The sequence below is a fragment of the Dermacentor albipictus genome, chromosome 5, assembly GCF_038994185.2.
Source record: "Dermacentor albipictus isolate Rhodes 1998 colony chromosome 5, USDA_Dalb.pri_finalv2, whole genome shotgun sequence".
NCBI classification, from domain to species: domain Eukaryota; kingdom Metazoa; phylum Arthropoda; class Arachnida; order Ixodida; family Ixodidae; genus Dermacentor; species Dermacentor albipictus.
In genome coordinates, this window is record NC_091825.1 from 138,064,470 (window position 1) to 138,090,087 (window position 25,618).

Consider the following 25,618-nt stretch of genomic DNA (forward strand, 5'->3'; position numbering starts at 1 on the left):
ATAAATCCCGAGTGAATAGAAGACCTAGATATTTATGTTGTGAAATATGTCTATAGAGGGCAGCCATTATACGAGTAGGTAAACGGAGAAGGAAAGAACATTTGGTAAATGACATAGATACAGTTTTCCGGAAGTTGATTTGCATCTGCCATGTCTCACACCGTGATTGAAATGATGCAAATTAATCATTAAGGATAATGTGAACGTGAGGAGTTTTGGGTTTGTGTAGTTGCTGAAGTCTTATCCTATCGTTGTTAACGCGCGCATGAATTAAGGCACATTCAATCAGCTAGCCCACTGTGGATTTTTTTATTTCACTTTGAAGGGCATTTGTTCTGTGATTTTGCGTGGGTCGACTGTTTCATTCTGGAATAAGAGCTGGCGTCTACGTAAGTGAACCAATAGCGTAATGACGATAACGCAAAAAAAAGATTCTACTCGAGTGCCACGTTTCGCTGGCACAGGCGAAACATATAGGTCTGTCAGAAAACAAGAGCAGACATTAGCCAGACACAATCAAGAACTATAAAAAGAAAAGACCTCGTGTATGAAAGTGGTGCTTCGGTTGTCAGCATGATCCATCCGGCAGACTTGCATTCGCCTTCTGTCTCTATACAGATACATTTTGTGGGGGTCTCGTTTGATCAAGGCGCATAGTTAAGTCGCTCCTCTCCAAGCGAAAAGAGTTTGTTGTTGCTTTACAGACTTGGGGAAATTGCACTTCTTTACGAAGACTTAAGTGTTGACGTGACTTGTTTACCGAGCTTCGTCGTATTTTCTTTTTTGACGATCCTGGCTGTGGCCATCGTTGTTGTTATTGTCAGGAGGAATGTTCGTAACGTGCTTAATTTGTATACCTTTCCCAGACATACCCATTAGGGCGATGCCGACATGCGGACGCAGGAACTCAATTTAAAAAAAAATTCAATAACGGAGTTGAAAGTCAATGGTGGTTCACAAGGCACGCCGTAATGGAGGGGAGGGGGGGAGGAGAGGGAGGGGGGGGGGTCTCTGGGCAAGTTTTGATTACCTGGGGTTCTTTAACGCTCACCTAAATCTATGTACACGAGCGTGTACCATTTACTTATATTTAATTGCTTGTGATCGTATACCTATGGTACAGAGATTGCTACACGCACGGGTCAGAAGTCGTGATGATATGATGGGAAGCCCTATACTTATGTGTGTTTCAAAAAAAAGAAAAGAACACAGAAACCGAAAGTTCCCGAGAGGCTCGGAATGCGGGAGAAATAAACCCTTGGTATTCACTGATAACAGGGAATTCACACTACCATGAATACTAGTAGCGTTAAAACAGAAAATTTCACAGACGCACACTGGATCTGGCGTCCGAGCTCGCGTTCTTGCATGAACATGGTGTTTCGGTTGACAGCTCATCCATCTTTGTGAAGCAATGGGAAAAAAAAAGAAAACGACATACACAAGTAGAGTTTTGTTCTAACTCCTCACCCCCACCCGAAAAAAAAAAGGCCGCGCCAGCCGTTTATTATTTTATTTTTCTATTCGCGAAAGCTTGCATTGATAAAAAGAACAAAATAGAATGGGGGGGGGGGTGAAAGCAGCAACTTTTCTCAGGTCACATAGTGCACTCTGGTGGCGCTTAAGAGAACATAAAATTGAGGGGTTTGGCTGTAAGGCATGGGGCTAAATGACACTACTTTTGAGCAAAAAGTTTAGAGTGTGAACAATTTTCTACGCGTCGTTGTGCAAATTCTTTTTGTTCAGTGAATAGAGAGAAAAAAAGAACAAAATGAAACATAATAAAAGTACAAGGCGTAAAAAAGCGATAGGCGCTCTTGCGGGCATTACCACCGGGACACTTTCAACCGGGCAGTCTATCTTTTGCAGGGCGTGCGTCAGGAAGAATCATGGAGCTGTCCACGGGGAAGCCCGAAACCCTAACGATGTCACATTTCGGGTGGGCAAAAGGTTTCACTCATGAAAGGCTCATAAAACCGCGTATCAACGGCTCGCTGTTTGACTTTGTGCTTCTTTTTTGTCTGCGTATAAACCGTCCGCACTGAAAGTAACCTGCTGCCGCAATTTTCCTTGTCTTTCACGGGCGATTCTGTTCTTGTTTTCACGCGATGGAACGACACCGCACCCCAAAACTTGTTTTAGTTTCTGATGAAGCACAATACATTTATCCTTATTTTTATGTTAGTGAGAAGAACCATCGGTGTGAGCGAGCCTGGTTGGAGATAATTTGCTGTCGCGCCGAAATCTGTTGAGCTGGCAGCTGACGTCACACGCTTTACTAGTCCTCAGTCTCGTGAGCTTGTATATATTAGATGACATTCTCAATTTTTTTCACGTTTTGCTTTTTCATTGAGGACCTTCGACCTCGAAACTCTATAGAAAACGTTCTAATTGCCAAGCCTCGGAGTGACTTAAGGAAACTATACTAAAGTAGCTTTTTTTATCAAACCCAAATTTTGGTTTTGTTACCCGGGAAGAGTATGTGTCACGACATGGACGGTGACGTGGGAGCAGAACATGGCTGCATTTCGGCACTTACTCTGGCTCGCTTGGTCTTCTACAATACTGCTTCTTGTTGCAGCAGCATTGCAGACGACTCTCTGAGCTGATTTCTTCTCTTACAATATCTTTACCTCAATTTTTGCTGTAACGTGAAAAGGAGGGCGCTTATAATATTTTTTTTTACATTTTAGCTTAAACAACAAAAATAGGAACAAAAAAACATTTGCTGCGTACTTTTAGCCTTATGGCACGTTTTATTACGAGCTATTTTTAGCGAACAACTGACAATAAGCTGCCACAGGAAACAGGAGACAAAGCGGCAAACCTTAAGTAAATATTTATCTGCTTTCAATGTAGCTTCGATTTTTGTAACCAACCATAAACAAGCTGAAAAAAAGAAAAACAAACAAAGCGCTGTAAACGCTTCCTTGAAGTTAGTTCGGGGACAAAGGCAAACCAAGAAATGCTCATGACAACACGGTGAGACGAACAAATAGAACGAGAAAAAGAAGTTACATAACTCCGTGAGGGAACCGTATTAGAAAACTGGTGGGGCCATCTGTTTTTTCTTGCACTCGTTCAACTACCGACGTAGTTACTGGGGTGCTTGCGTGCTAGAAAAAATAAAGGACCTAGAGAAAAAAAGAAAAGAAAAAAAAGAAGCACCGCACCAATCAGACGAACGAGCAAGAGCAGGCGTGAAGTTCTAATCTCGCTCCTACTCGTTACGGCCTTTTCCGGGAGTGTCTTCTGCTGTTGTCTCTAAAAACAAAGCAGTCCCTGTTCTTCTTATTAGTATCGATCGCTTCTCGCCAGCCGGACTTCGCGTAGCACAGTCGGTGTGCGAGAGACCCAAGGAGGCGACTCTCTGTATCGCTACGCTGCTGAGCACACGATGTCGAGGGTTCGAATCCATGTCGTGGTGACAGCAGTACGATGCGGAAGGAATGCAAAAAAAAAGAACGCGTGTTTGCTGAAGTAGGGGGGTTATGTTGAGGAACTTGAGGAGTCAAAGTATCAAAGTAAACTCCCACTTTGTAGCTCAGTCGTAGTTGCATCTTTCTTTCTTTCTTTCTTTCTTTCTTTCTTTCTTTCTTTCTTTCTTTCTTTCTTTCTTTCTTTCTTTCTCTCTCTCTCTCTTTCTTTCTTTCTTTCAGACATGATGGCCGATCAACTGGTGAGTTTTGAGTGAGTTAACTGATATCCCCGGAGCCAATGCTTAACCTTAACCTTAATTAACCGAATTAACCTTAATTCCCTGCTCTGCTTCCGGCGTGTTCACGCGATGTTGCTGTCGTACCTGGTTACGCAATCTTTCTCTTAATGCGAATCATTCCTGTCGGGTGTAGACTGCTTTTTTCCTGCCGGGTACCTGACCGTTTCCTGTGGGCCAATCTCGAAGGCAGTGCACTCAAACACGGTGTCTCAAAAGAGACCTAGGATTGCATTTGTAGCGCACAGCTGTTATCGAACGCTCAGATAACGCTCAATATGACCTTCAGAACTGGTAAGCTGCCACAGGAAACAGGAGACAAAGCGGCAAACCTTAAGTAAATATTTATCTGCTTTCAATGTAGCTTCGGTTTTTGTAACCAACCATAAACAGCCGGACAAAAAAAGAAAAACAAACAAAGCGCTGTAAACGCTTCCTTAAAGTTAGTTCGGGAACAAAGGCAAACCAAGAAATGCTGATGGCATAACGGTGAGACGAACAAATAGAACGAGAAAAAAGAAGTTACATGAGTGTGTGAGTGTGTGACCGGTCAAGACACGGTCGAAACCACAATGGTGAACCAAATGAAATTTAAGGGATATGCCAAGTGACGTAAATATGCATAGCCGTACATATTCTAAAAATGTGAAATTGTGAAATTATACATCGTCATCATCTTTAACAATGTAATGCCACCTAAAAAATTCACCTTGACAACCCGCGGTGTACGTTTCGCTCCAGAAAATTACCACGGTTCGTACGTGAGTATCAAACAATGATATTTATCGCAAATAATTGGAATATATGTCAAGTCACATGGAATATATCCCAAGACATGAGGAATATATTGCAAGTTAGACACCACGACAAGGCAAGATAAATACAGTATAAAATGTGATTACGATAAGTCTTGAAAGCAAGTAGTGTCAAAGCAGAGAGATACAGATTAAAATGTCACAAATGTTATAATGAAGACAAAGGACATGTGGCTTCAGTGTGGTGGTAACTAACAAAAACTGACCCTCACAGCTTTCTTGTTCTTGTTCATAAACATTACAATACGCTACAAATACACAATATGTCACACGAAAACAAAAATATATACAATGGCGTGAATATTTGCATTGCATATACATAAAATGTCATTTTCTAAGGTCAGCAATGCACATTGACTTATTATCCTGGTATTTATCGACAATATCAGTTACCTTTAGGAACTATTTAGGAAAAGCAAGCGCGAGTTTCTGAAGAACAGCTGTGGGCCTTTCGTCGTTGAAACCTTTCAGACTGGTCTCTGATACACGGGCTTTCACTTAACGTTTATTTAACAGTGATACACAGTAAGAACACGCGCAGTCTAATGTATTTGATAGCTCACTGTGTAAGATAAGTTGAATCGACTCACCCAGTGATTTTTCCACTTGTTCATGACAAAGGCAGGACCGAGAGAACGCGCTGGGTTCAGTGAAGCTCCTGAAGCCGGTAGCTAAAAGCAGCAGAGACGAGGATCGCTGATTGATACGCGACAATAGACAGGCATACTATGTCTTCGTACATACTATGTCTTCTGAGTGCACCAACAGCGCTCAGCTGTATACAGCGGATGATTAGAGCTTAAGCCAACAGGAAATAGCAGACTCGGGTGAGGGACATACATTAATATTGAATATAGAGCAGCTGAGCTATCGATACCAAGGGACGTCTATATTTACTCGAGTGGGAGTCCGAAGCGACAGAGGGTCGCATCACATTAAATGTGTCTGTGTAGGGAGCTGTTGGCATCAGGAGTAATGCTAAGAAGCGCTTCTAGCTTAGCCAAATAATGTAAATCAGAGATAGGCCAATTCGAGAAAACAAACTCTACAGTATGCTAAAATGATTTGAAGCAAAGTCTAGAACGCACTTACGCATAGTCCACGGAAAGTTTAGAATTAGCACGCTTTGCATCACAGCACATACGGCAATTTGTATATCAATGTAATGGCACCATGTAGAAAAAAAAGAAAGATAAAAAGAGAAGTGATGTACTAAAAAGCAGCGCTCTCACACATGGCATGGACGTACAGTCGGCCAGAAAAGTTTACGGGACTGGGGATTTGCTAAACAGCTGCATTCTCGCGAAGTTTGTGCTCACGACCGAACTTGGAAAGATTCACGAATTTTTAGAGCCACAAAAGGCAAATACGAAAAAAAGAAATACTTTGACGTCCGTGACGTCAAACTGACATGCCAATGTTCAAATATCGATGCAAAAAAACAACAACAAAAAACTGAAGTTTATCTTTCACTTTCGCTTCTTGTAAAGAACCTACTCTTACCGCTAAATTAATGAAATAATTGGTTTGGAAAGAACGATTAATTCGTCTAAACCATTAGGTGTTTCCATATGGTGTTCCTTTAACATAGCAGAAATTTACTTTTCTCGTTGAACCCGTTTCCCTTGAACTTTTGTGGCAGAATGCGTTAATAAACATTTGAGCGGTGAGTGAAAACACGCACCCCGGCCAGGGTGCAGGTGAGGTAGGCGAACCCGACGACCAGGGCGTCCGCGCCTCCCGTGGACAGGTGGCATCGGTGAGGGTCCCGCGTAGCGAACACCGTGGACGCGAGGAGGAAGCTGAGCACGAACTCGACGCCGAACGCCTGCCAGGCTCCCAGTGCCTCGTGGGGACGGCTGCTTCCCAGGGAACTCCGGTGGCCCGGAAGTGTGACGCTGCGGCCGAAGAGAGGGAGAGCGAAGGAAATTAAACCCAAAGCGCCGAGGGAAACGCCGCATAACACACTCTGCAACCATCTCACAGTAAAACATTTGAGGAGAGAACCAAGGATCTACTATAACGAACACCTCACTACAAGTGCAGTGGCTCTAGAATCGCATACTTCAGTGAAGAGAATGGCGTTATTGTAGTGTGTGTGTATGTGTACATGTTGGTGCCCATGCATGTCAAAACACGGCAGCCGGGGAGAGGAGCTCCCCAACTGTGAAGCGAGGAGGTCTGACCGGCGCCGGCCCGGCGGATGCGTCACTTCTCGTCTCAACGTGTCCGTGCGCCGCCGTCACGTGCGCCTCATCCCGAGCCGTTCCTTCTTGCCCTCGACTCTGAGAGTATAAAAGCAGCTGCCCCCGGACGCCAAGAGAGGCTCCGATTTCTTCCGTCGAGTAACGTGCTCTCTCGTCTCTCCACTTCGGTCAACCTGACCGGCCGCTCTTTTGCGATGCCATAATAAACAAGTTGTTCTGTTAGCAGTCGACTCATCCTTTGCCAGGACCTTCGGATGCTTCCAGCTGTGCCCCAGGCCGCCAGGCCAACGCTACCCTTGGGGCTTGCGACCCATTTGCAACACTCCGCTATTCATTCCACCTTTCTTTCCAGCTTTACCATTTCCTCTGGGTAGGGAGTAAACCCGAAGCTTCTATTCTGGTTGACCCCCAGGCCTTTCCCATTGCAATTGTCTCTCTATCTCTCTCGCAATAATCTGCTTCTTCAGTGCCTTATTCTACTGGACGCGCGTGAAGTTTCGACAGGACCGCCAACACGGGACAGCGGAAGGAAAGGAAAGTAGACACGCAAGCGCTTGAAACGCCGACAGAGAGAGGGTGGTGCGAACGTAGACATGGACGAAACAGGTCAATGTGTAGTATTCATTCTTATAAGCTTAATATATGATACGGATTCTATTTGAACGCAAGATATTCTACTTATTTTTGCAAGTTGGCGGAATGCTTGAAGCCTGCTTCATCTCCGCCGCAGGTCAGCCCAGTGTTGCACTATCTCCGGGATCGGCCCATGGTTTTTGCACACGCGGCAGCAAAAATGCGCGGAACCCTAGCCATAAACAGCTTCGTTGTAAAAGAAAAGAATTGGACATTTCTGCCTGAACGGCGCAAGTATCGAAAGCGACAGCGATGCTTAGCGTTGCGCTGAAGCTTCTTAGCGTTCGAAAAATGTGCGGGGGCGAAATATGGGCGCGGCACAGCACGTGATTCAAATTGTGCTGTGCAGCAGAAGCAGCGCGCTGAAGCTATCAGGCGTCTCCCAACGTTGGCGGGACGAGGAGCATCGTTTTCAGCGTTGCAGGCGTTGCAACTCAATGGTGTGGGAGATGAGACCGAAGGAAAACTGCCTGCGCTTGTAGCTCCAAGTGTACTGTCCGTTCTGCTCAGGCCACTAACGGTGTGGCATCCACACAGCTTCTCAGATGGAATGCTAGTGTTCGTGTCCGCGCATATCTGCGTGGATACCGGGACAGCGTGATGGCGCCGATGGAACGAATGCGCGTAGAGCGTCCGTAAAATTTCAACAAGAAAATGATTACCTTATGTACGAACAATATCCACGAACATTTCCATGCTGTCTGCGCTACTCACATCGACATCGAGTGGAGTCTTCGCCTGGCGGACACAGACTAAACCATGATAGTGTTGATGGCGCGTCTCGTCGTCTGCTATCCGCTACTTGTTTACGTGTGCCCGTACGGCGCACATATCCTTTAAAGTATGTGTGTTCCGTCGTTGTAGCACAGTCATAAATGGCAGTACTTTTTCCCACAGTTTAGAGACTCATTTGGCTTTGCTCTGTTGTCCTTGCGCTGCAATAATATCAGTAACCGCGCGTGTCGAGCGCGCGACGTGGGATCGTCGTTTCCTCCGTTCGCCACAATCATAAAAAAATTTTATGGTTGCATTGTGATTTAAGCACTTCACAAAGGACATTCGGCGTTGCTTTAAACAAGTGAAGTGGTCGCTGCGATACCTGAGCGCAGCGCCCAACGATACCTTATAGCGACGCGTTGGTAATTCCACAATCTTTGTGATGGAACGATATGTCAACGGGATGGCGTGAGATCACTGAGCAGTAGGAAAGAAAATCTCAAGTGCTCGTATGATGTCGCAAGATACAATTTATCTTGGGCGTATAATTTTGCAGGACTGTGATTGTGACTGCGTTTAGCGGTTATGCAACCATTCTTAGATGTTTCTGAGGCGCTATTTTATTGTGTGGATTTGCCACTACGCAGAAATAATTTGACCTCGCAAGTCAATTTTTGCGCTTCGGAACTTTTAGTATCCAGTACAAAAGGGAAGCGGAAATAAAGCGTTGCGACAGCTCCATCCTGCTGCTCCATCCTAGTTTTTTTCTTCATCCATGGTAGAAGGTGCGCGCGCTCCCTTTCTTAAATTGTTGCTATGCAACGCGGCTAACACGCTAAGCGTCTGAAAGCACTGGCTTGCACGTGCGGAATTATTCGGGGTGTTCTCTACTCCGCCTTTTCGGGCATTCGTCTAAAATGCATGCCACGACTTTTAGCATTAGTCAAGCGTTGCGTTCCTGTATGTGATGACAGGTAGGCAACGAAAAAAAAAAGCGTCATCGGCCTAATGGTTTGAGTTCTGTGCTGGGCGTACCGATTTGTATTTATGGTATTTACGCTATTTATTTACATACTTATATATAGGCGCGTTTCAAGGTCGCCCCAAGGTCACATAAACGGCCAGGAGCTACATAGGAACCGCAAATGAGGGGTGGGGAGAATCAAAGAAAGCTTTCGCTTTAAAATGCAGTTAGCTGTGCTATGGCAGATGGCTTATGTTATGTTGCCACGAGCTTGATATATTGTCATCCCTTAATTGCGTAACGTCTGAAGCAGATGCATCAAAACTTTCATTTCTCTGCGAAGCCATTCTGGACCAGTAACTTTCGGAATACTTTAGGCTTCGTGGGACATAAGACCTAGCGCCTCGCCCTACTGGAGTGACGGGTCTCTGCATTCCGTCCAGCTCAACCAATGAACGCGCATTGAAAGTTGCATCATTCATCAAAAGGTATACGTTCAGAATATGTGCACCGACGTTCGATGAAACATCGACTGTGGTGTTTTTTTTTTCGAGGGAGAAGTGGGCTACATTGAGTGGCATCCAAAATGCACCAGAACGGTTTGGGCAAGGGGCACTCCACTTATATCTATTAGGCTGAACTTGGTGTTACTACAGGCCATATCAAGGACTGGCAAGAAGCGACCATCATTTCCTCTGAAAAATTGCTACTTCGTCTGTTACTAGAGTCAATATTCATGCGGCCCACGTCACACAGTCAGTCGGACAACTGACAATCTGCCTGAAATGTACACGAGGTCATTGCGCCCCCTATTCCTACATAAGCCATGACTCTGATCATTGCAGAGGGCCGAGTACTATAGTTCTGAAACATAATTTTTTTTCCTCCTGCGAAAGATTGAGAACACGCTTCCTGCCTAACAAAGGGTTACCTCTGGACACAAATTTCAGTAAACGAAAAAAGAAAAAGAAAAGAACGACGGCATGCACTGAGCGTTAAATGTTACGTTTCTGCTTTTCCCTTCCGCGTCTGGGCAAATACGAAACCGTCACCCGACTAAGCGACGCTGATTCATATCTGGTTTTCTTGCGATTGCTGATTAACATTGGGACTCATCCGCCGATTTGCTTGTGCGTTGTATTCAGTGTGCCTGCTTGTTTTTATTGTTTAGTTCTGTTCTCAAACGAATCCTCCGGCTTAGTATTGCAGGAAACTGTAATCATGTATTTGTTCTTATTCTTACCTTCGGCAGCCCCCTCCGCTCGCCGCCTCTTACGTAATATACCCACAGGGGTCCGTAAAAAAATAAATGATAATGAATATATTAAAGTGCTCTCACACGCTGCCGGATTACTTGGCGCAGTAATACGCGTGCCGAAGTTCCACCCCTGTATGTAACTTTCCTTTAACTGACAGAAACATATGTGTGCTTGTCCTTTATTTCAAACTCCTTATGAATACCGATAGCATACCTACCTTTTTCGCTCTAGTATTGCGGAACTTATGATTGATCGGCTTTTGAAGTGTGCGCGTTTTTTCGTTTATAACCTTGCATCCTAAGAGACAAGTGCCTACATATCTGTGGACTAAGGTCGCTGGTGCTTATTAGGCTCGAGCGAAAGTAAAGGCCAAAGAGGGACCTAGAATAAAGCAGAAAAAAAAAATGAAATAAGCTCAGCACATTGCAGCCCAGCCATATGAGAGAGAAATGTGAATAATTCATGAACTATGGAAGTAGTGGTGTGTGCTTATTCGGCGTAGTTTAGCCTGAAGCTAATCTTTAATCATCGTTGTCCTGTACTTAGAGATAATAGAATTACGCTTTTAGCGCAAGTAAAGCGACGCTTCATCACACGAAGTCCGCATTAGTATGAAAAGAAAGCCTATATTATTCTGAAAGCCAGCGCCATGCCCAAGCTAGTATGAGCGAGTCACCGCGTATAGTTCTTGTTCGTAGTTAGCCATTTCCCTCTTGTGCTTATATAGTTGTTTCCTTCTTATCTAGTTCTTACGTATATTTCCTTTTAATTCACCATGGTGCGCTTATATTACACCTCCCGTTCGTTTATTCAAAGCGAAAAACCCCAATTTGGCACTGCAGAATCCTTAATCAACGTGATGAGAAACTCACCATCTAATGCAACGTGCAATACGTCGGCCCTCCAGTGAAATTGCTGTGGCGCATCACGACGGCCTAAATGACGAAACAGACGTTGTTTCAAGCTAATCTATCACGTGGTTGGCTTTTGCTACTTTTGCAAACCAGTAAGCTTGTCATTAAGGCTTTAATTTTGGACTGCCAAACTGTAGCTTTCTTTTTTCTGGCAATACGTCGATAGCTGTACTACGCGTCTCTGACTTCTGGACTGGCCAGCTGACTTAATAAGTTATTCCGGTTCCCAATTTACAACTAGACGTTCCCTGGAAAGCTTTGTGCACGGACCATGCCGTTGCGGCACTCGTAGTCGCATAATTATCAATTGCTTTCAAGGCAGAGCTGCCGAATTGCAGTACTTGTAGGAACGAATATTCAAACCTAGACTAGGACAATTAGAATTGCAGGTTATCTTGCTTTTATGTTAAGCGCGTACGGTTCGCTCTTCCTGAAGGTGACCTTTTCTTCTTTTTTGTTTGTAATGGTGTAATAAGTTTTGCGTATAATGGAAAGAATGAAAAAAAATATGGTTCTAGTTTTTAATAAACTTTGAGATTTCTCACTTTTGCGTGTGTCGGAATGCCTTCAGAAAAGGGACGATATAATTATAGCCGTGGAAGCGGTGCCTACACTGGCTGGGCCCCAGTGGACTGATTGGCCACCGCGTGGGTTTGATTGCGACTCTGTCAGTAGCGATTACTACATTTTTAGAGAAGAAGGTAGCCGTAGCTTTATTCGTAACGTACATGGCACATTGTCTGGTTAGTAACTGCAGCTAATGTTGACAACACAGTGACTGTAGCTAATGCGACCTTTACAACAACGGTTACCATCAAGATACTAAATATGCTTAAAGCAGCCACTAAAGTCTTCCCTACAAATACTCCGAGCTTTTCGCAAAGAACCTACATCAATGAAAATCGACACTTAGCGTCCCTTCTCTGACGATGCGCTCAATGTTGTTGTTCCTTACCGTATAAAAACAAAGGTTTATTATAATGATCAGTATTCTTGATGGTAACACTGATGACATGATCAATTATATTTATGCAGAAACAGTGGGAAAATGGCCCTCTTTAGCCCAGAAAATCTCAATACCTCAAATATGCTACTCAGGCAAGAATAGAGAGGAGGAAAGCAAGCAGAAAATATCAACAAGCGAGGATCACTCAGGTACCATCACCGAAAGCACGGTCCACTACTTGGGAAAGCTATTCACCGTGCAGGAAGGGAAATCAATCAATCAATCAATCAATCAATCAATCAATCAATCAATCAATCAATCAATCAATCAATCAATCAATCAATCAATCAATCAATCAATCAATCAATCAATCAATCAATCAATCAATCAATCAATCAATCAATCAATCAATCAACGCTTATTTTCCACCACCATCATCTTTATCATATTCGCCACAACCACCGCCATTATCATCCTCAGCATCAACATCAATTACAACAACGACGCCGAGGACAACAACAAAAGCGTGAAAAGCGAGAGCCGTGAGCAAATTAATGGCCACGTTTAAAGGGAATCAACAACATCAATATCAACAAACTAAGCGTGGTGTGCGGAGAGAAAAAAAGAGCAGTGTCGTAGAGGAAATCACGAAAACGCGAACAATCAATTTCCACTTAATTCATGCGGTCGCCGCCGAGCGAGCTTGTAATTTCACCCCGTCTGAGCGATGCGACGTGCCGGGAATAACACCGAAGCGCCGCTGCGGCGCGTTTACTCACATTAGTGCAGTGGGCGCACTATACTTCCGACATCGATCGCCGATCGAGAGGCAAATAAAAATAATACGAATACTTACTTGCCCGGGCGCCGCTCAGCGCAAGCGTTTGAAACTTTTCCTCGCCGAAGAGTGAGTATACCTTCTACGTTAACTCGCTTCGACCTTCGAGTCGATACCGCATAGTGTGTAAAGCCTGGCGCATATCGGGCGCCATGGCCCAACAGAAGCGTGAGCCTTGCGCCCTTCCCCCCCGCTGAAACGGAAACTTTCCCGAAAGCTGCGCGTTCCTTTAGGGCTGCATTGTTTTGAAGTGAGTTAAAACCTATCGAGCAAGAAGCGGTGTCTGGAACGCCGTAATTAAATTAAATGAAGCGCCGGCCCACGTTCGGCAGCTCGTGGACGGCCGTTCGGCAGTTTAATCTCTCTCTCTCTCTCCCTCTCTGTCGCGTTCTCCTTGCCAGAAAATTAACAAAGAATGCCCAACGCGGCCGGAAAGGAATGGAGCTGGAATTTCCGTAATTAGAGGCCGCTTTCACCACCGACACGCGCCCTCAGGCATCTCTGAGGCTGCAAGCGGCTATGCAGAGTGCGTTCGCGCCGGGAAGCGATGAACATTCTTGGCGAGACGCCGCCGCCGAATTTGGTTTCGATTAAGGGCTCGAACCTGCATTATGGGCTCGCAAAAACATCAGGCATTCGCTCTACCTCATCCGCGTAGCGCCGTAGTAGAGCTGAGAGCTGCTCGTTAACTTGTTTTCTTTCTCGAAAAAAAAAGAATAAAAATAAAGAAACGCTGATTAGTTACGCTATAGCGCTGCGTGAACTTCGCTCAGGCGTAACGTCTTGTAACGAGCTAGGCGCGCTAGGATATTGCCGAAAATATAGATATTCGCGAGAAAATATGAGGCGCTGAAATTGCGGAGCTTTTCCGTACGCCTACGAACGAGGTAGTGCAGGGTTCTTGAAAGCCCTTATGAGTGGCTTTTCTGCGTGGTGAAAAAAATAGTGCGTCTTCAAGTGCTATAACTTCTTGCAGATGTGCTTCAGGCTATGCTAGAAAATAGCTCAGGGCTAGGAACATAAAAACAGAGCGACATCATGTAAACACACCCACCCACGCACACACACGCACACGCACAAAGAAGAAAAAAAAGCAACCATATGCATTTATTGCGTGTAGCATTTTAACACATTAAAAAGAATGTCGCTATGTACGCACAGTTGGAAAATAAGCTATTTGGGTAGACTGATGAAGCCGCTTATGCCCTACAGACTTCTTCAGCCTCACCGAATATCAATAAATAAATCAGTCAATGAATCAATAAATGAAGGAAACGAGCAGCCACATAAATACTGCTGTGTTGAGCAGCTTGACGGGGTAGCTGCCCCCTGGTGTGACAGCAACGGCAGTAAGATAACGTTCGGAACAAATTGTTTTAAGAGGTAATTTAACTATAGGTATGCATGAACACGATAACATCACATAAAGAAGGCCAGAAGCACTCGTTGGATGAATGAAAAGGGAGCACTAGACAATTAACAGTAAACTGGAAGCACCATAGCTGAAAACTTAGTAGAAAAAAATTAATAAGCATATAACATACATATACCTAAACATATCCGGGGCATCACGGCGACGCCGACGGCGAAAATTCGCATGGAATGTCCATATATTTACTATGGGAATAATAATGCATTCAATAATGTAATCAAGATAACCAGTTAAAAACACATGAAGAATGCTGGTAAGTATTTGGCCTGATGATTTTCTAGAAGACAGCTGCAAGCGTCCACATCGATAAACCTGTCCATCCTGATGACTGTGCTGTAAAGCGTTGCTTGAAACCGACTTTTACTTTTGAACCAGCGATACCACTTTTGCCATCAGCATGATTGCCGTTGCCCAAATATTCGCGCAATTCCATGCGTTTTTCGAGTTATTCAGTATAGGTCTGCCCACAAGCTTTATAGCGTTCTTTGACTGTCGTGTCTTCCTCCAGTACTTGCCATCAGCAATATTTCTCACATAAGACAAGAAATATTGCGTTTGTGTTTTTGGTGTACATCGGCATAGCAGCGGCTGTGGTCACTGAGCGGCAAAAGAATTGATAAAGTAAGCTCGGTTCGTAGACACTATCGGCTTTTCCTAATTGCAAATAGGTCGGTCTAGTGATAAGACTTCATATGTCCGAAAAAATTAAAGCGAGAAGTCAGTAAAAATTAAAGCGATGTCACCTTGAAATTCTTCGACTCTAAGGAGTCACAGGCTTTGGCAGAAACTGCAATGACAAGTCGCGATTGTTTATCAAGGAAGCAACAATTTTTCATTTGAGATTTGTCAAAGGCTGGTACCAGGCAAGTTCTGTGAATCCTTCTTGCACAAAAATTACTCAAACAGCTTAAATTATACCGTAGGATACGTGGCGACATCATGACGTCATGAACGCCATCGTTATGGAGTGAAATCCACAAAGGGAATTTCGGTCTTCAGTTTCTATACTAACAGTTGAACTTTTTTTTCGCTGAAGATATGCGCACAGTGTTTTGAAAGAGAAATCCACAGACGCGGAGGGATTTGTGGGCGCTCCGATGGGCGCACAGGAGCGCTCAAAACTCCTCCTCTTCTTAACAAGAATGGTGTTATTGTTTTGTTTGTTGGCTGCTTATGATATGGCTAATAAAAAATTGTACCACTCGGTTTCTTTTCTTCTTGCTCGATACATAGCGAGGGTCTCGAATGGGGCACCTCTGATGCCTTCAGGTAGCATGTGTGGATTTATCGACCTGTTGCCATCACCCAAAAATCTCACGTAGGCGATGCCTACAGCAGAAAGGAGGTTCCACGTCCGTGGCCAAGGCCGTGAGTGGTGGCGCTGGCGAACACTCCCAGGGTTAGTAGTAGTAGACAAGAACACAAATACCTCAGAAAGTGGACGGGAAGATGGCGCCGTGGTAGCTCAATTGTTAAGAGCATCGCACGCGTAACGCGAAGACGTGATTTCGCATCCCACCTGCGGCCAGATGCTTTTTTCATCCACTTTCGTTTCCATTTATTTATCCTACTGAATTAAAAACTGCAAATGATTTCCCCTGTGCTGTCCTTGGTGTCATTGTTTGTTGGCTTCCTATGATATGACTAACAGAAATCCGGCCCCTCGGTCTCCTTTATTCTAGTTAATGTATATAAGTAAATATCTATTCGAAGAAAGCGCTCTTTGTATGCGTTATCTCTTCGTGTGAATGTGAATTTCTCCGCCGGTTAGCTAACGTGGATCCACTGTAGTGTTTCGTTAAACGGGTCCGCCAACGTTTGTAGCGCCAGATAGCAGTTTCCGTGTTTCCTGCCTTTTCTAGCTACTGCAAAGGTCCCTGATAGGCTTTAAGCAGCAGTTCCTAGGTATCGATGGCCCTATGCTTTGTGACTGCGACGTCATCTATGGAAGCCAATGCGCTCACTGAATACCAGGTTTTAAAAAAAGGCTGCGTCAGCCGTTCGAACATGTCGGCTATCGTCCTTTCCATCCCAAGCAACAACTCAAAGTACGCAGGCCATATGTTATGTATAAGAAGCGTTGGTTCGATGCAATGTATATAGGCTCTATGCTGAAAAAACAGTTGGCCAGTATTATGCAATCACAACCAATGGGTTCGTCACCTTACTTTACCTCGATGATGGATTCTTGAACAGGCTGTGGCCTGTCTTAAACAAAATGCTGATATATCCATAGTCTGTGAATTGCGCGCGCGCAGTGATTATGTGCGTGATAGCAGCTGAATTCCAGCCTGGTTTTACTTCCCTGTCGCACCCATATTGTTTGAAAGCTCTTAAAAGGGAGGCGAAACTTCACATCCGACTACTTTACGTTGTCCCAAGAGTTAAAGCAGTTATACCGTCGCAACACGACGTGAACAGGACTCAGCGTCACTCATGCACTTGGAGAGTTCGTTACTTTTGACAAAGGCGATACATTACTAGCTCCTTGGTGCCCACACACGCACACACGAGAAAATGGTCATAAACTTGTCACAACTGCGCCGAGAGTCGTGGACTTGTTTATGTAGGAGGGATATAAAAAGGAAATCATATCACAAACAAAGAAGTGGAGGTACAAGTAAGAACGCCCTTTGAAGTACAGGATATCTTTGTCTGGCGCTGGCTATACCCGAACAGCCCAGTGCAGCGAAGGTTCGAGATGAGAAATGACCATGCGCGGCAATATCGAAGCCGCCATGGGCAAGGAAGGAGGAATCCAATTTCGACGTGAAGAGGATTTTGCTGCCGAACTCGACTGATTTCCTTGCTCTCTTGCAGTACATTGCTTTCTCCCTCCTTTCGAAGGCGCACAAAAGTAATCTTCCGCGAATTGATGTTCTTTAATCTTCTTGTGAGTCAGATTACGGGGGCAGCCATGAGGGCGAACCATCTTGAGAATCTTATAGTGGGTAGCTAAGGTTCAAGCACGCACAAAAAAGAAAAGTCAATTGGAAAATGATGTGATTTATATTACGAAGGTTGGAACACCACGTAAAACAAAGTATCTGTCGACTCAACATAGCTAATGCCACAGATTTAGTGCGTAGAAGAAATTTGAAATAAGGCGTGCTATAGGCGCAAGGATTTTATTACATACGTAAAGAAATGTTCCTTTACCATTTAATGCACTAAAAGCAAACGGATGGCTGCAGTTTGAGGCTAAATGCGAAATATTATTGTGGCACAACACATTTGCGATGAGAGCTTGCTTCAAAGAGGATAGTAAGAAATCTATAAATATAGACAGTGCATAATATATTATATATCACTTTATTATCGTGCTAATCAGTAGCTTGTACACCTTCTGAGGGAGATTCGACTCTTCGTGAAATAGTGAAGTTTAAGTGCTCGTTTAATATACGCAACCCATCACCTCTTCACGTTGGCCACAAATGGAATCAAGCATCTCCCACATTTTGTGACGCAAGGAATTGACCAGAGTGCTGGCTGGGCAAACAGACACTCGTGGCATATTTCCATTTTGTAATCCCAGCATGAATTCTGCTTTCAGGGCCTTTCGTTTGATATATGAGCGCGCTCTAAAGCAGAGATGCTCCCACCATTCAGATTCAGGGGCAAACTGTGCATGTTGGTGGTTATGTAGTTTCGCGCGCAAGCGGTAACTTGTGAAAATCGTGATTTGAAAAAGAAAATATCCAATCGCACATGAATCGAATAGCGCCAGAAGCGAAAGGAACCGAACCTTGAACGCTCCTGGAATACTTTTTTAATACTGAATAGCCATTTTCACAATTAATATAAAACGACCTTCACATGCTAAGTATTCGTAACGTGAGCAAGTTTCTATTATGAGAAAGCAAGCGATGAAGCATTGTTCATTAAAAGCACAAATGAAGCACTAGGAAGAAGCAAGCAGTTTCTTGGAATGCACAGAACTTTTCAGATTGTGAGAATTATCGCTGCGTAGCCGGTAAAGTATGCTGCTCCTTAAGTGGCGTAGCCTGCTCCACTACGTAAGCTCTCATGTGTTATGTTTGTACTGTGTCCACGGTGATAAACTTTGCCTACTTTTGCACCAATTTTATGTTTACTTTGGTGCAGATGATGTTCATAAGTATTAAAAGCTTTTCAAAACTTATAAGCATTAACGAATAGTCATGGTGAAGCCATCGGCTCATCCCTGGTGCCCCCGGACGTGAGCTCTTCAGGACCTCAATAAAGTTTTTGTTATGTCATTTACGAATAGTGACAACTCGGTTCGAAAACCGAATCGAATAGGACACTACTCGATTTGTTATTTGAAAGTTTCTAATATTCTCACACAGCTGGAGAAGATCCTGCAGAACCAATCTCACGATGACTCCCGATGTTAATTTATTAGCATTGAGGCAATGTAGAGAGAGACCGTAAATTACAATCTGCTATGGGGGGTGGTATCATGGGCTAAGAATGTTAAACGCATCAATACACGCACATGCCACAGCGCCGCTCCAGACCACAAAGTGTGCACCTTCGGCAGCCACAAAGAAAGCATCACTAAATACGCCTCCCAACCGCAGCCAGTTTTTCTTCCGCTGGCACTGCAGAATTAGGGCTCGGCACATCTGACTTCGAATGAACTACGGGCGCGACTGCATATGCGCACATTTCAGGCGTAACACTTTTATTCATTGTCAGCTACAAGAGTGGGCAACATAATCTTGGCTTCTAGCGCGAAGTGAAACACGGACACAGAAAGGAGCAGACAGGACGAGCGCTGCTCCTTTCTGTGTCCGTGTTTCACTTCGCGCTAGAAGCCAAGATCATGTTACCGTACCAACTCGCCCAACTGTCTATCCTTTTGCATTACAAGAGTGGGCGTTCCCAGTTTTATCTTACAGATAGGCACCTGTGGAGTGCGCTTGAAAGCAAGTCGATAGTGGTTGCAAAGAAAGCTTCCAATAATTTCTCCATCCCCACGGGCAGCACGCTAAAGCCAAGAGTTGCTGTGATCGAGAAACCCGTGTGACGCGGGTTCCATTCTGCCCAGCGCAGGATATATTTAAAATGACTTTCTCGTTTAATTCAGCGTCGGGAAAAATGTTTAGACAGACACGAACACACAGATCGGAAAGTTGGCGAAGTACCCTAAGAATTCTAATAGCATTATACTTCATTTTGAAAGTTGAGAGCTCGAAGTGCACCAGGAAGAATGACACAGTGCTCGTATCATGTGGTCTCATTCCGATTCTCGTACACTGTTCGACTGAAGTTTCAGTATGAGTAACTACCGTTTGTCGTAAACACATGCTTCAGCGCAAAACAAGCACTTCATAGCGGCGTGCTTCAGGAGCACGCCCCCCTGCTTTCCGTGGCGTAATCGATCACCGGCTCACAACCACACACTGAAGCACTAACGCACTCAAATTGTCTCGATCGCAAGCTCACGTGCTGGGGTGTGCTTCCATGTGCGCCTGAATCACAAGCGCTCGGGACTTAGCGCAGGCACGCTTTGCATTCCTTTATTCTAGTGCGCTGGGGGACCACAAGATCGGTCACGCCTCGACAACGCAGACATCGAAACACCGACACATCCGACAGAAGCAGTCGCTCATCGCTACTGACTGTGAAATTGGCGGGAAAATGAGCGTCTCCCGCAGCACTGCAGCTCTGCGCACAAGGTCACTGGGAGAGGCCGGCACCATTTTGGTTTGAAGGTAAGATATAAATGCATATTTAAACGCCGTGTTACCAACCATCCTCTTGCAAGTTTGAATTATAAGTAGCACAAAATACTCGCAATGTTTGTAAGGCGTTAAGACCGACCTTTTAACTGATTTTCTACGACAAAGGCGACACGGGCGCACGTGCCGCGTATTTTCTTCTTTTTCTTCTGCGTGTCGTCTGCGTGTCGTCTGCACTGTAGAAAGCCAATCAAAAGGCTTCAGATGCACCCTCCTAAAAGCACGCAGCTAGATCATTGTAATGGCGTCTCTGAACGAACCAGTGTAGCGGCGGGAGACGAATTGGTATTTCGCAAGAAGCGGTATACGGAGGTCCAGCGTGTGTGGTGGCGCGCGACGCGAATGCGTTAAACGCGCAGAGCACTGTAGGAAATAGCCAAGCACCACGAATGAAAGCATGAAGGACAAAGGGACGACAGACGGCAGCACTGTGGCTTGTTCTGTGCGGCGTGCAACACGAAAGCCCAGGAGCCGCAACAGTGCACCAGCAAACCGGAATGTCGCGCTCTCGACATCGTTGCTTGCTTTTTGCTGTCTTTGACTTGGCTTCGTCTTTTTTTTCGGTCGTCAGTAACCGTCGCGAGAGTTGCGAACGACGCCCCACGAGTGAACAAACGATGCAAGGCGCGGAAACCACCGAGGCGCCTCTGATGAACGAGCTGCTCTTTCGACGTTGTGTGCCGCCGGGCGAGAGAGACCCTTTTGAGAATCGTTGAAGCAGAAATTTTCTGCAGAAACGCCTTTGATAAACAGCTCACTTAAGGGCGCGTGGGTCGCCACACGCGCCATTTTTTTTGTTTTTGTGTCTTTCTTTCTCAGTTTAATTTCTTTTTTTTTTGTTTCGTGTCTCCCGTTGCCCATATTTATGGAGAAAGATAGAAGAACGTGCTTTGTGATCTGTCGCAATAACGCAGTAAGAAGAAGAATAAAATAAGAGACGTGTAAATTGTATCCACGGGAATGACATATACTCCGTCAAAATCTAGGTCATGCTCGAGTACCGGAATCCATTTTCTTTTTGTGCGGCGCCAGAATTTTCCCACTATGTCTTGCTTTGGTCACCGACATTGCATTCCGGGCGAGCTATCGTTTGTCATTATTGGCGCCGGAGTTGGGCTTCTTAACACTGAAAGATGACTTCGCTAACAACCTGTGGTGGTAAAAAAAAAAAATTGCAGGCTTTTCGAGTAAAAATGGACAGAGTGCAAACTTCGCGCGTTACAGCCCACAAGGAAGAAAAAAAAGAAAGAATTCTCCTACGGATCTACGCCGCATAGGCGCTGCGAAATTTGATACTTTTGTGTGAGCTCTTCATTCTTGTTTCAGGATTAGATAGACGAAACGTTTTCGTGGCGAACGTCGACGGCGACACAAACTTATGTTTGTGTGCTGAAAGCATGCCTTGGCGATGTACGGTAAGCTAGTGGAAGCCGGAATGAACATGGCGTCGAAAGACGATGCGTTGGAATTTACTGAATACCACAAATACATATTTGGGACTAGTGTCGCGCTGCTGTAGTCAGCGCACCAGTGAAAAAGTGCGTGGATGTCATTCATGTCGGAAGCCCCCTATAGAACTGGTGCCATTGACACCGCGTACTTGCACGACTAAAGCATTCGCATTCTGGTACCTGCTACATGAAATGCGAGACTGAAAAATAAGAGAAATCTGTGCAGAAGCCTATTTCAGTCGAATTATTTACCCTTTGCGAACAACTTCAGCGTGCAGGTTAACCTGGTTTTCCAAATATGAAGATACTTCGTGCGCCGTCACAGCTGCAGATTTCGTTCGAAGTGTTGAGTTAACTTCGGAGAAATAGTGTAAGATTATCAGGTGATCTTTCTCCAGTGCAAGAAATAAAAACAAAGGCTTCGAAAAAAAAAACACTGTTTGAAAACGAAAGCAACCAACACAATCTTCCATGGTGTCTACCTTGGCATATGGAGACGCAATCACCTGTTTCCACTAAAGGTCGCGTGTATGAACGCTCTTCTTTAAAAGAAACCGTCAATGACTCGGCCAGTGTTATACGCCATCAGACAACAGCAGTCTGTGATGCCTCTTTCTTAGATAACACACCTTTAAACCGTGTGATGGAATTAGGCGAACGATCGCGGTAAAGTGGCCGCCGGTCACTGAGCGTCGGAGACGTGATTTAGCTCTCTGTGGCACTTTAAGAATGAATGAATGAATGAATGAATGAATGAATGAATGAATGAATGAATGAATGAATGAATGAATGAATGAATGAATGAATTTTTATTATTAATAGGCAAGTACACTACAAGAAAATATCGTGCGGTTATTTTTATAGCTTCTCTGTGAGTTCTTTTGGCGTTGAGCAAAAAAAATAATATCTTAAACCAAGTAACGCATACTAAAAAACTGTATGAACTAATCCGAGGTGTCCTCGAGAACAATATACTCGTATTGCAGTTCTCTCTGCAGTTCGTGGAAGCACTACGTAAGCGCCGACGAAAACTTGCCGACAACGTTAATGTTGGTGTAGTAATAGGGTGACGAAAGAATTTTCCACCTTTGTTCACCAATATAAAGTTGAATCCAACAACATTACAAGAAATTCAAAATTGACAAGAACTTTCCGGACCCCTTTCAGTGTACGTAATATAAGACATTGCAAGAAACTTAGCTTCACTTCTTGCAAATCGGCTCCGGAGTAGTAGCCTCACTGCGACTTCAATTCGTCTGTGCCTGTTCATAATCTTTTGTAACTTCATTTCATTAAATTTTGTTTGTTGCAAATTAAGGGACCAAGTGCATTACATAAACGAGAGGTGGGGGAGGGGCATACGTCAAAATTTTTAAGTCAAAGTACGAAAGAAAAGGAGCCGGGGCAATGAAAACTAGCACGAAAGTCGAACACACAATAAATGACAATCAGCAAAATGAAGATCATGGTACGGCTACAATCTGCGGTTACAGAAGTTTTAACAATGTAAGAAAAAAAAACACACAAATGGGAACGAGTGCTGTGTTCGGGGTGTATTTTGAGGTACCAGATGGCTCCTTTATTTTTGCGTTAAACTTTGATCCGAGCATCAAGCTAAGCTATCTGAATATGCGTTCTGCCAGTTTACACTTTGACGCCCTATCATAGCTACAAGCACCACCACTGCAACAATTGCAGTACAACAGATTTTTATAGATATTGTTACGTAGGAAGACACCGACGAAAAGCTATTTACAAGTATATTTACAAGGCAATACGCCGCAGTTGACCAAGAGGCAACAGCCCGCGCTAGCTTCCAATCGTCGTCTTCGTCTTCTTCCTGCGCGGCTCTTCGTCAGTGGGAATACGACCCCGTAGCATTACCCCCGGCGGCAAAAGCGCCGTCCCGGAGCGACTAAAGGCTGGACGCGGAAGCAGTGTAGTAGCTCTTGAGCCTACTGACGTGCACGACATCACTGGACGCCAGAGTAGATGACGAGGTTGAGCTCACAGGAGCAATTTCATAAGTCACAGGTGTCACCTGGCGAAGCACGCGGTAGGGCCCTGTGTATCGCGAAAGGAGCTTTTCGGAAAGTCCAACGTGACGACAGGGCGACCACAGGAGCACGAGTGCACCAGGCGAAAACTGTACGTCATGGTGGCGGGCGTTGTACTGACGCTGCTGCGTGGTTTGCGAGGCCGTCAGTCGAGCACGGGCAAGCTGGCGTGCATGATCGGCGAGGGCGATGGCGTCGCGCGCATACTCGGTTGTTGAGGTCGCAGCAGGAGGAAGTACCGTGTCAAGGGGCAAGGTCGGTTCGCGACCGTAGAGTAGATAAAATGGAGAAAATCCGGCGGTGTCGTGCCGGGAAGAATTGTAAGCAAAGGTGACGTAAGGAAGGGCAACGTCCCAGTCGTGGTGGTCCTTCGAAACGTACTTGGACAGCATGTCGGTAAGGGTACGGTTTAAGCGCTCTGTCAGGCCATTTGTTTGAGGATGGTATGAGGTAGTCAGCTTGTGTTGAATAGAGCAGGAACGCACAATGTCGGCGATAACTTTCGAGAGGAAGTTACGACCGCGGTCAGTAAGCAGCTGTCGCGGTGCGCCATGCACTAAGATAATGTCACGCAAGAGAAAGTCCGCGACGTCAGTGGCGCAACTGGTAGGTAGAGCCCGCGTGATAGCGTATCGGGTGGCGTAATCAGTTGCGACGGCTACCCATTTGTTCTCAGAGGATGACGTGGGAAAGGGACCGAGGAGGTCTAATCCAACACGAAAAAACGGTTCCACAGGGACGGCGATCGGCTGGAGATGACCGGAAGGTAGCACCTGAGGCGTTTTCCGACGCTGGCAGGGATCACAGGCAGCAACATAGCGTCGGACGGAGCGAGCAAGACCAGGCCAATAGAAGCGGCGGCGGACGCGGTCGTACGTGCGGGTTACGCCAAGATGTCCTGCAATGGGTGCGTCATGCATCTGAAAGAGCACAGTCTGTCGTAGATGTTGTGGCACGACAAGAAGAAGATCAGGGCCGTCAGGGAGGAAGCTCCTTCGGTACAGAATGCCGCCCTGGAGGACATATCGGCGAACGGATGCGTCGGTAGGGGCAGAGCGCAGACGCTCGATGAGAACTCGCAGCGATAGGTCTCGGTACTGCTCATCGGCGATGTTAGCAAGGCAGACACAGAGAAAATGCCGTCGGCGGTACTACTGTCGGCGTCGTCAGGCTCGTCTACCGGGTAGCGAGACAGGCAGTCAGCGTCCTTGTGTAGTCGGCCAGATTTGTAGGTGACAGAGAACGAATATTCTTGGAGGCGTAAGGTCCAGCGACCAAGTCTTCCTGAAGGGTCTTTCAATGAGCATAACCAACAAAGCGCGTGATGGTCTGTGATAACGGAAAAGGGTCGGCCATATAAGTATGGGCGGAACTTCGCAACCGCCCAAACTAGTGCCAGACACTCACGCTCAGTGATGGAATAGTTGCGCTCCGCGGGCGAGAGGAGCCTGCTGGCGTGAGCGATAACACGGTCGTGGCCACGCTGGCGTTGTGCCAGTACTGCGCCAATTCCGTGACCGCTGGCATCAGTACGGACTTCGGTAGGCGCAGAAGGATCGAAGTGGGCCAAAACGGGGGCCGTTGTGAGAAGATCGATGAGAAGCGAGAATGCAGAGGCCTCGTTATCTCCCCACTGGAAAGGGGCGTCTTTTTTCAAAAGCTCGGTTAGTGGTCGTGCTATGGCCGCGAAATTTTTGACGAAACGGCGGAAGTACGAGCAAAGGCCGATGAAGCTGCGCACATCCTTGACACACTGCGGAACAGGGAAGTGCGTAACAGCATGGATCTTGCCTGGGTCCGGTTGCACTCCGTTCGCGTCAACGAGATGTCCAAGGACGGTAATCTGGCGACGGCCGAATTGGCACTTCGATGCGTTGAGTTGCAGACCGGCTCGCCGAAAAACGTCCAGGACTGCTGAGAGGCGCTCGAGGTGCGTAGCGAATG

At 45.6% G+C, this 25,618-nt stretch overlaps 2 protein-coding genes and 1 non-coding gene across 3 annotated transcripts in view; 2 read left to right on the forward strand and 1 right to left on the reverse strand.

The window, feature by feature from the left end:
* Nucleotides 1–25,618, forward strand: part of LOC135909297 (uncharacterized) — a 192,018-nt gene that overhangs the window by 57,628 nt on the left and 108,772 nt on the right. Inside the window, exon 3 of the mRNA XM_065441236.1 lies at nt 19,954–20,139. The gene's annotated coding sequence lies outside the window, so the exon portion shown is untranslated. The remainder of the gene's footprint in view (nt 1–19,953; nt 20,140–25,618) is intronic.
* Nucleotides 1–25,618, reverse strand: part of LOC135909295 (lens fiber major intrinsic protein-like) — a 52,765-nt gene that overhangs the window by 15,369 nt on the left and 11,778 nt on the right. Inside the window, exons 3-4 of the mRNA XM_065441234.2 lie at nt 6,215–6,428; nt 5,121–5,201 (exon numbers count right to left, since the gene is read on the reverse strand). Coding sequence (XP_065297306.1) covers nt 5,121–5,201; nt 6,215–6,428 — 295 coding nt within the window. The remainder of the gene's footprint in view (nt 1–5,120; nt 5,202–6,214; nt 6,429–25,618) is intronic.
* LOC135909326 (U2 spliceosomal RNA) lies at nt 7,327–7,510 on the forward strand. The gene has a single exon (XR_010566685.1). It is a non-coding gene; the product is annotated as a U2 spliceosomal RNA (small nuclear RNA).